This window comes from Lactuca sativa, chromosome 8 (assembly GCF_002870075.4).
Source record: "Lactuca sativa cultivar Salinas chromosome 8, Lsat_Salinas_v11, whole genome shotgun sequence".
Lineage (NCBI taxonomy): Eukaryota > Viridiplantae > Streptophyta > Magnoliopsida > Asterales > Asteraceae > Lactuca > Lactuca sativa.
Window position 1 is genome coordinate 110,138,842 of NC_056630.2, and position 11,206 is coordinate 110,150,047.

The following is an 11,206-nucleotide window of genomic DNA, read 5'->3' on the forward strand; positions in this document are numbered from 1 at the left end:
TTCCCTTATTAAACGGCGTCAATTCTCAATTATTCTCCTTTAGCCACGTGATATTAACTAATGTGTCAACGGGACAAAACTCAAAATTCCCTTACAAGGTAAATATACTTGTGATGACAACATACTTTTAAAGTTTCTATATGCCTCGTATTTTCTTGTGACCAATATCAATGTATTAATCGTTCAACATCATACACTTACACTCAAAAGTCAAAACACATATCTAAAACATATTACCCGTGAACACCATAAGGCTGTTAAGGAATGAATTTACTGTGAGATTTGGCGTCTGTTACAATAATAAATACCTGTTCATCAATGGTACATTTGGTTAAGTGAAACCACAATAAATAACCTATCTCAAGATCTCTCTCAACTTTAGGCAACTTCTAAATTTCATAAAACCAAAAATGGATCGATCTTCGATCCTAAAAGAACAAAGCCGTGTAGAAGAGTTGGTTCCAAGTATCCGGTAACCCAGGAAGACACCAATGTGTACAATCAGGGGTGCCATTAGGGTCAGCCTTTTGACCCGTGCTCGTATCCCCACTGTAAATCGATGGATGAGCATCTTTCCTCATAGCTGAAAGAGTCGTGATGTCAAGCATGTAAACCGGCGTTTGCATTTCCCGGAGCACGGCGTCCACCACCTTCATCTCGTTCGGGTACACCCCCAAGAACGCAGAAGCACTCACCGGAGCCGTCTCCCCATAGCAGCTCTTCGCGGTGGTTGTCGACCCCGATCCTCCATTCCATTCCGACGGACTGCAAAAGTTTTTCCGGTAAGTAAAAGTACGTGCATAATTAGAGAATTGAAGAGAATGAGGGTGAATTATGCATACTCGTAGTGAGTAGGTGAGAACGATTGGAAAAAGACTCTGGTTTTAGTGGTGTCGATATTCGAATCAACCCATCGGGCCCACGTCCTTACGGCGGTTTCCATGGCGACCATACGATCCATATCCTGGTAAAGCGACCCACCGGATTCCATCATGTCCCACCTGCACCGTATAATTTTTAAGCAATTAATGTCAATCCCTCAGAGCCTTCTGACACCAATACTTTTTTTTTTCCAATCAAATACAGTAACAACATGTGAAATGACAATACTAACCCTTGGGTGGCGCCGGTGTGGCTCCACCAGTGACCGGTGTTGAACACGAATACGTCGACGTCCCGCCATGCCTGGGCGTTTTCCGATATGTCCTGCAGCTTGAGTACCCTTCGTCCCCCGACAGAATCAATGTCGACAAGATACTGTGCTTTGTAATACGACAACGTTACACCGTAATCCTGTGCAATACAGAAGTTTCGAACATTTACTTTTTCCGATGGGTTTATTTACAATAAACAAAGATCTAACGGTTGAGATTTCTCACCAAAAACTTGAACGTTGAGAGCGGATATGCTCGGATCACTTGGGTGGCAACACGTGGCACCGATGACCACGTCAGACAAATCAACGACTCCCATTGGTTCCTCCCCAGAGAGTCCCCCACGAACATTACTGTCTTCCCTTTCATCTTTTCCAGAAACTCGAGCCCGTTGAACCTGGTCAAACCCAAAATTGTACAACTATTAAAGCATAAGGTACAATATTAACAACCGTTTCTCAATTCTCACCCTCCACTTCTCCACAAACCTTTGGATAACCCTCAGGCCACTACAAGCAGAGTGTTTTCAAAGGAGCTGATTTTAGTCGACGGTGGATAAATACTGACCTGGGGAGTTCACAGTTGGCCGGTTTCCAGCGGTACTTGAGGTAATCGGAGTCGGGTCGACCGTACATTTGGCAATTGAAATCAGGATCGATAACGGGGCAAGAAGATGACTGGTAGATCGGGTAGGAATCGTCGTGAACCCATGAACCCATGAAGAGAGAACATTGAGACTGATTGGCTTGGAGGATAGGGCGTCGATGGTGAGAGTTATGTTCATTGTTGTTGTTGATATGATGAACTAGCATATACGATGAGGATAATAAGGTGAAATGGAAGAATATAGTAGAGATCAAAATCAGAAAAGAGGTAGAGATAGATATGAGTTTAGATTGAAAAGCCATGGTTTGGAAGAGATGCTCGGGAAGAAAGAGGGGAGAATTGAGGGGCTTTTTGTTACTGTTTTGTTGATTGGGAACTGGAAAGAGTGGCGAAATCAGAAAAGGTTTCACGTGTGTCGGGTCGGGTTAATATAAAAAGATGAACAATGAACAGTATATTTAATATAAGAATCTTGGTATATGTAAATAAAATATATAGAAAACACATGTCTTATGTTTTCTTTTATCTTGTTTAAAAAATATCTATATATAAAATACTCCAACAAATTATACCCATATCAATCATGATTTTTTATAGATCCTTAAAATATAGTATTTTTTAAGTGATTAGATGCTTTTGATCGTTCAAAAAATATTTATCGATTAACCGGCTTTAATTTTGTTATTTTTTATAGGTTTTGAATATATATAGAGAGTGTACGATCAAATGAGAACATCAAAAATGTTGAGAACGCTATAACACTTCAAGAATTCTAGACCAATCATTTTATAAAGACATATTACTAATTGTATATTTAATTAAATTAAAACAAATTAAATTCAAATCTTAATTTTCTAAAATTTAGCGATATTGATTACATTTACCTAAGATAAAAGATTAACCATTTTTTTATTAATGGATGATAAAAATAATTTTTAGTTATTTTCACTCAAATTAAAAAATCAACTTTTTTTATTTATAATTTATCAGAATATTTCCAATCATGTATGAATAAAACACATCTGTAATTATAAAAATATACGATTGTAATCCTAAATGAAAAAAAAACTTAATTTAGAGATGAAGAAATTTCATTTATAAATGAATAAAAAAAACTTATAGTCGTACATGAATATACTAACAAATAAAAAAATTAATACATTAATAATTCATTATCAAACACTATTATATTGATAAATAAACTTTCCAATGATTGAGTTTATACATATTTATATTTATATTCATAAATGAATATGTCAAGACTAATTTCTTACATTTATACATGATTATATTCAATACTAATTAAACCACTTCAATGGAAAAAATTACAAAATTCATCATTGTGTCAATCATTTTCTTGAATTGGTTGCAACCTCATTCTTCTATTTGAATCAAATGGCTCGCGGGCTTGTGTAACGAGTAGTAGTGATACCTAAAATAATTTCAACATTCATTTTTTGTTGATCAATATCTACAAAATGACAATATCATGAAAATACAATAAAATGATCAAAAAAGTATTAAAATCAATGTTTAGTAGCAAATCATATGTTGTTATAATCATAAATGATTATAACTATTCCTCTCATCATTTATGCTGCCAATAGTTATAATTGTAAATGATTATAACGAACACAACCAAAAATTGTTTCATGAGAACGAGCAGTTTTGTAAACATCTTGGATGTAAATGCAAAAGACTTGCAAGCTCTGGTAAACATTTTTGCTCTTTTTTTTTGGCATGTTAGGGTTTCTTGAGAATGAGAGCAAAGAAACATCGTTGGCTAATTCGATAACTCAAATTCAAACAAAAAAGGGGGAAATATAAAGTATAACAAGAGGCGGAAGAAACGAACCACGTTCTTGTTCGCATCGAATCTCTCACGAAGTGAATCAGCCTGAAAAAATTCATAATCGGTATGATTAAACCAAATCAAAGACGTACATGATGAAAATCGAAACGATTCTAAAAGTTGAAAACCCTAACAGACTGAGGGAAAATACATCGGGGTAAAAGAGATGACAGTGAACGGCCTAATTAAGAGTGTCTTTAAGGGCATGTCTGTAGAGGATTCTAACTTTCTCCCTCTGAGCTGCCCTCCTCGCCAGATACGACGTTGCTCCGCTCATCACTGCTTCTCTAACACAAACACACACACGATTTGCGTCTCCACTGTGAGTTTATACGACTGTAAATGCAAAAGACTTGCTAGCTTTGGATGCAACGTGAGATGATGATGATGAACCGATCCTGGTTATGTGTGGTTGATGGATGTGTTTTTGTTGATGAAACCCTAGGTGTATACACAAAAGGAAGAAAGAGATGGCAAAATGAAAGGAAATAGATGAGAGAGAGAAATATTAGGAATCAGCCAAAGTAGAAATTACAATTATATCCTTATGACAATTTTAAAGTTACACTTTATTGCAAGTAGTTTAAGATTTTTACATAAACGACCCATTTGAAATTAGCCATAGATTTAGATATTTAAATGGTCCAGGTCTGTTATATATATATATATATATATATATATATATATATATATATATATATATATATATATATATAGATAGATAGATAGAGAGAGAGAGGGAGAGAGAGAAATTATGTTCAAATGTTTTTAATAAGTATTGTATGCCTCTAACAACCAATCAGAATTAAGCAAAAATAAATTCAATAATAAATCATCAAAGGGTATAATAGTAATCTAGGAATAATTATTTATGGTAACAATTAAGTCAATTAATATTCCGTTATATTAGGATATTAGTTCACAAACCCTATAAACATTTAAGATATTCCCTCTATTTCTCTAAAATCTGCCGGCCACATCTTCTCTGTTTATAATCGTTGGCCATAAAATATCACCGCCCCTCTTCACCAAAATTGTTCATCAAATATATGAACGGACGTATCATCATATATCCACCTTTGTGCAAATTAGGGCTTCTTCATCTCTTCCCTACCCTTCATCAAAACACAATTTGTTAATCACCAAAGTTTTTTTTAATCCATCATGTTTCATCAGTAGCAATATGCTCAATTGGTTTTTTAAACTCTCATCTGGAAGCTTTTATCAATCATCAGGAAGCTTACTAACAACATTTATACCAAACGAGGGCTATCGTTTAAGATTCCTAAACTCTCGTTCATCCAAATTGCAACCAAATCAGAGCATACTCCATTCCCGACTCCAACTCCGGCTGCGACTTCAGCTTCGGCTCTCACATCAGCAACAAGTAATTAAATCAATTTCTTTGTTTTTCTGTTTTTCACTATTTAGAAATCAATACCATTTCTTTATTTTTTGTTGTTTAGAAATCAATAACATTTTAGGTAGAATAAAACGCAATGATAATTGTTTTACATGAATTTTGGCTTGTTTGATGATAATGCCTAACAAGTGTTTGTTGAAATGCCTGAAAGAGAATCTAAAGAATCTAACAATATGGTATGCATTCTGTCATAATTAATAGCAACACATATTTTATGTAATATTTACATTCTTATAGAGTAAACATTTTTTTCTATTCTGATATGGAAAATAAAGAAAACATGGCGAACGATAATATATTCTAGCAAAATAACGAGTAATGAATGTTATTAGAATAAATTACAATTATTTAATATCTACTACATTCTGTCAGAATTTATAGTTTTTATTCTCTTAGAATGCTCTGGATTTTTTAATATTTCAAAGTTGAGTATGTTTTCTTTGTGGACTTAGTTCTCACAGCTTAGATCTGTTTACATCATTAATTCATACCATATTGTGTATATACTAATGGGGTTGATTTCATATGCCAACACAGTGAATTGATTTTGTTTGATTTCATATACTAACATAGTAAAGGTTTGATATCATATGCCAACATAGATTGGTAAAAGCTACTCATCTTGTTTTAGAAAATTTTTTAAAAAGGTAAATAATGTGTCTATGTATTATTTTGGTTCAATTTGTGATTTTGAATTCCAATTTCTATTGTCCCTCGTTATTGTGTATTTGGAATCTAAAATTATATTAGCAGTAAATACAATACTTTTGAATGTATTATATATATATATATATATATATATATATATATATATATATATATATATATATATTCTATCAGAATATATTCTGCCAGAATAAAATTTATGTATTCTGTCATAATGTATTATATGTATTTTGTCATATTTTATGTATTCTACCAGAATATATAAAGTGATAGTTAATTGCAAGTAACATTTTTTTTAACCATTATTAGTTTTTGTTGTATTTGTGATAGGAGTGGCTGGAAGAATGCGTTGAAGACCTAATAGGAATAACTTGAAGAATGAATAAAGTTTGATCATACTCACATTTTAATAATGTTGTTATTTTTTAAGAATTTTATTCATTTTTGTTGATATTCTTTTAGAATATGTATAATTATATTAAAATGTATAAGACTTTTAGTCTGTAAGAATATGTATGAATTTGTATTTAAGTTCGGTTGTATAAGAATATATTAGAATGTTGTTATTTTTTTAACCTCAGATTCAAGAATTTTGTTATTCTTTAATAATATTCTAATAGAATAAAATTCTGAAAGAGCATCATTCTAACAAAATAAAATCGAATATATTTACAAATTACGTTAGGAGAATTAATTATCCCTAAAAATCCAAAAATTTCCTTTTATAATTGTAGTTAATTGTCCAAAATACCCTCTTGCTAAAATTTGTGTGTTTATATGGTACATACTGTCCCATTTTATTATCATACACTCTCAAATCATGTTCATTGATTAATTTCATCCGTTGTTCCTGATTTGTGCATTATGACACACAATAGTTAGTAAAAACAAAATAACCTAAGCATATATATATATATATATATATATATATATATATATATATATATATATATAGAGAGAGAGAGAGAGAGAGAGAGAGAGAGAAAGGTTATATGGAAAACAAAAAAAACCCTAAAAAACATAAAAATGCATAAAAAAATACATAGAGTTCACAAATTTTTTTGAAGGGGAATGGGGACCAAATCCACAGAAAACTGCTCGTCGAACAACTATAGTGTACATCCCCGATGAACCCTCGTAACCCGAACGGTCCTATCATCTGTTATCTCCACATCAAGTGGGCAGTCCAGCTCCCCCGGAGCCCCTACGAATCGCTCGTTGAGCGCGAGCGACACAAAAGATTGGGTATCCCCCGAATCAAACAATATCAAAGCAGATAAACCGTTCACAAGGAACGATCCTACAATGAACACATAAACATAAGCAATAATCAATATAAATAAAGAGATAATCAGAAGATACATACCCGTCACCACGTCAGGTGTTGCACGTGCCTCCTCCGCTGTCAACTGAAAGGCTCTGCTCTTCGCCACCGGTGCCTCTGCCCGACCCTGGCAGTCATCAGTAATCCTCTAGGTAGCAGGAGCGGGTGCCGCCACTTACCCTGCTGCTGCTAGACTCGGACACTGGGACCTCTTGTGGCCCCTCTGATTGCACTGAAAGCAAATCAAATCAGATACTGTCAGGGTGGTGGTGGTAGCAGTATAGTCCCTGCTAACATGACCAGTTCGGCCGCACTTGAAGCAGCCCGAACTACCAGCTCTGCATATCCCTTCGTGCGATCTCCCACACTTGCCGCAACGACCTCGACCCTGCTGGCCCTTCCCTCGAGAATCTACCTTGGGTTTCTTGCCTGAGCCCTCCATGCCAGATGTCGCATCTGGTTTCCTCTTCCTCTCCATCTATAAATCAATATTTCTCTCTCTAGCCCTGGCAAGCATATCCTCCAGCGTCTTGCATGTGGATCGGCTCACGAACTGTCGGAGATGGCTCCTCAACATCTCATGATATCAAACCTTATTCATCTCATTGTCTGCCACGTACTGCGGAATGAGAAGGGCCCTCTCCCAGAATATAGCGGTGATCTCCGTCACCGTCTCAGTCGTATGTCGTAGATCCTAGAACTCCCTAGCAAGTTGTTGCACATCAATCACAAGTGAAAACTTGACCCGAAACCTGGCGAAAAAGTTATTCCAAGTCATCGCATCAAGAGCTACATCATCTCCAATGGCATGTACGACTCTCTTCCCACCAATCACGTGCCCTGTCCTTCAGAAGACAGGAAACAAGTCAAACCTTGTCCCCCTTAGGGACATCGGCTCGTACGGAAGGCGTTGGCGACATCAGCCAACCGCCTGCTGCTAGCAATGGGGTCCCAAACCCCATGATAGTCGGGAGCCCCACAAGCTCTAAACTCCTTGAACGTCAGCGTGCGCGACCCCATCATGGCCGCCACCTTAGTGCGGAATGCACTCTGTCTCTCATCCAAAAGCTCCAAGATACCCTCCTTGATTGTACCGAAGATTACAGGAGTCTAGTCTAAAATAATGTGTGTGACCTCAGGCAAAATGAACTCTCTCGTCTGCTCGTCGAGCTGCCCGGATCTAGAGCCTGAGCCTGATCCCTTACTAGCACCTAAACTGCCAACTAGCCTAGTGTGTAGCGTCACATTACTGAAAATACACCATAACGAACATCAATATACATATCATTACTTGAGGTATCTCACACACTACAAGTTTCTTGGGTTCATCTCAGCCTTCCTTGATTCGAGTACGAATCCTATGCTTTCAGTAGTACGGGCCCATACTACCTTCCACATCTATCCGTACTTTCCTAAAGAACTGCCTAGACTCCACCAAGTCCCTTCTACTACTACTACTGCTGTTGTTCTCATGCTAATCTCATCATAGGCTTACCCTATGGTAATCACCAACCCACTATCCGCCATCAGTTGCATAAGAAATCCTTGTTGTCTCCCCTAACTCGCTCGCGAATACCATTACATATCACTAAGACTAGATGATTCTTCGAATGACAGTTCTACCCAACAATGGTTGGACTCAAACAAGAGCTGTGAAAGAGAGCTAAACCTATCCTTCTGAATTTATTTAGTCCTCGCAATATGTAACGAAACATATTCGTTCACTAGTTAGTTAGAGATAACTAGAACTCCTAAAAGGAAAAAGCAAGCAACATTCGAGCATTGAGTAAACATAATCAAGCATCCTCTACTCCGGCTATCATATCAATGACTAATCAGTACTAGCATGTAGTTCATAAGGCCTACACACATATAACAGGCACATAAGGCATCCTTCCTAGATCCTTAGACCTAATCTAGCATGCAGTTCTCATACACATATAACATGCATACAAGACATCATTCCTAGATCCTTAGCCCTAATCTAGCATCCTATTCTCATAATCAAATCATAACATAAACTTGTATGGGTAATTTAGGAGTACTTACTTGAGCTCGACTGATTGCATGCACCACACCCTCTTTCTCTTTTCAAAATTATTCTCTTTTCATTTTTTTTATAAAAATGATTTTCTTTTGAAAATTTTCATACCAAGTCATCAGTTTGAGTTCATACACACTCGAGAGCCTCAAACCAAGGCTCTGATACCAACTTGAAACATCCTAAAAATACGGTCCCAAAAATCTCACTTTAATATATAAATAAAACCATAGTAACCCAAATCATCTCATAAAAACATAGTGATAGTATCTCAAAAACATCATAGCAAATTACTGTATCAAAATCACATGTCCAAATATCATAGTAAATCATCCCAGGCTAAACGTTGTGGTGTGTGCAATGCAGTCATCCCGATCTCTTCCCCTTACTAGCGGAAGTACCTGAAACAAAAACCGAAAACTGTAAGCACGAAGCTTAGTGAGTCTCCCAAAACTACCACATACCATACAAATAATCATACTACTAAGAGATACGTGCCCCGCCTACACTCCGCTAACTAGGAGATACGGGCCCCGCCCACACTCCGCTAAATAGGAGATATGGGCCCCGCCCACATTCTGCTGACTCCGAGATACAGGCCCCGCCCACACTCAACTAACTATGAGATACGGGTCCCGCCCACATGGATGTTCGTTTGGATGGATCGGTTTGATCTGGTCCAATCAAGTAAATCCAAATTGATTTCGGTTTTCAAAACATGGATCCGAATAGTCCAAATTAAATTCAAATCTGATCCAATCCAATCTAATAACAATTTGGTTGGATCGGTTTTTATAATTCGGTTTTCAAAACATTTTAAAACGACATATAACTATAATATTACCTAATTTTCCACAAGAAACCAAAACAAATTATTTAGTTGTGATTTGATATTTATAAACAACTACTAAGAAGATATATTATAGTTAAATATTTTATAGATAGATAACTTTTGAGAGAAAATGCATATTAATGTTTTTATCAGGTGAAACATTTTGAACCTATTTGAAAAAATAAATTACAAAATTAATAAATAACTATAGATATATATTATAAATATAATAATAAATGTTTATTCGGTTTTTTTGGACTATTCGGTTCTTATTTTATAAACCAAAACCAATCCAAAATAATAATTCGGTTTTGTTGAAAACCAAATAAAAAATCCGAATACCCGAACAAAATAGTCCAATCCAAATTGTCTAATTGGACAATTCGGTTTTATCCAAATAGTGAACAGCCCTACCACCCACACTCAGCTAATTGTGAGATACATGCCCTGCCCACACTCAACGGCTAAACATACATACAAGTATCACACAGAAAACAAGTATAATCAAATCTATCAACCAATCCTATATCCATACTCAAATAATGCTATGAGATACGTGTTGGATTAGTGTCTAAGTCCGTAACTATTTTGGTATGTACTTGACCTGATTATGAACATGGTCCTTTTGGGTTGCCTTCATCATAGCAATATGTAGGATGATTTAAGGAGAGAAAGTTTAAATATGATTTATTAATGTATTATGAGAATAATATATTAAAGGAGAAATCATATTGTTTAATTAATATTAGTCAAGAATTAATTGATAATTAATTTTGTGGCTAAAAGAGATTAATTGAATTCAGGGGACTGGACTGCAATTATTGGATAATTGAGTTATTGGGCTAAGGAATGCTAAAGGAATAAGGGGTGAACGAAATTATGATGGAAGCCCATCATATTTTCGTCCATGGCCTTATCCAGAAGGTTCCATGGGCTGCTTAGAGTTTAAGCTGTCCATTAGGGTTTTGACTGAAACCCTAGCAGCCCACACAAGTATATAAAGGACCCCTTAGGCTCCAAAAAGGTAGACAACTGATTCTCTAGGGTTTCTAGTCGTTTTTGGGCAGCCTCTCTTCTTCTCCTCTTCATCCAAGTTGCATAAGGTGTTTGTGACTCCATTAGAGGTGCAGCACTTGAGGCACTAAGCTTTTGAAGCCAATCCAAGCAAGGAATTGATTGTTATTGCTATATAACAATCAAAGGTAATTCTCTAAACCCTAATTCAGTTCATAATATGTTAGATCTAAGTTTATTAGTCTTGGATTCAAAGCATGTACAATAGAGAAACCTAGATCCAAGCATTAGGGT

General features: G+C 35.8%; 1 protein-coding gene across 1 annotated transcript; it reads right to left on the reverse strand.

The window, feature by feature from the left end:
* Nucleotides 1-233: 233 nt before the first annotated feature.
* Nucleotides 234-2,264, reverse strand: LOC111893159 (protein PMR5). The gene is made up of 5 exons (XM_023889223.3): nucleotides 1,722-2,264; nucleotides 1,380-1,551; nucleotides 1,115-1,293; nucleotides 843-1,001; nucleotides 234-765 (listed from the first exon to the last, which is right to left on the reverse strand). The coding sequence occupies exons 1-5, from the start codon at nucleotides 2,060-2,062 to the stop codon at nucleotides 429-431; spliced, it is 1,188 nt and encodes a 395-aa protein (XP_023744991.1). The 5' UTR covers nucleotides 2,063-2,264; the 3' UTR covers nucleotides 234-428.
* Between the last annotated feature and the right edge of the window lie 8,942 nt (nucleotides 2,265-11,206).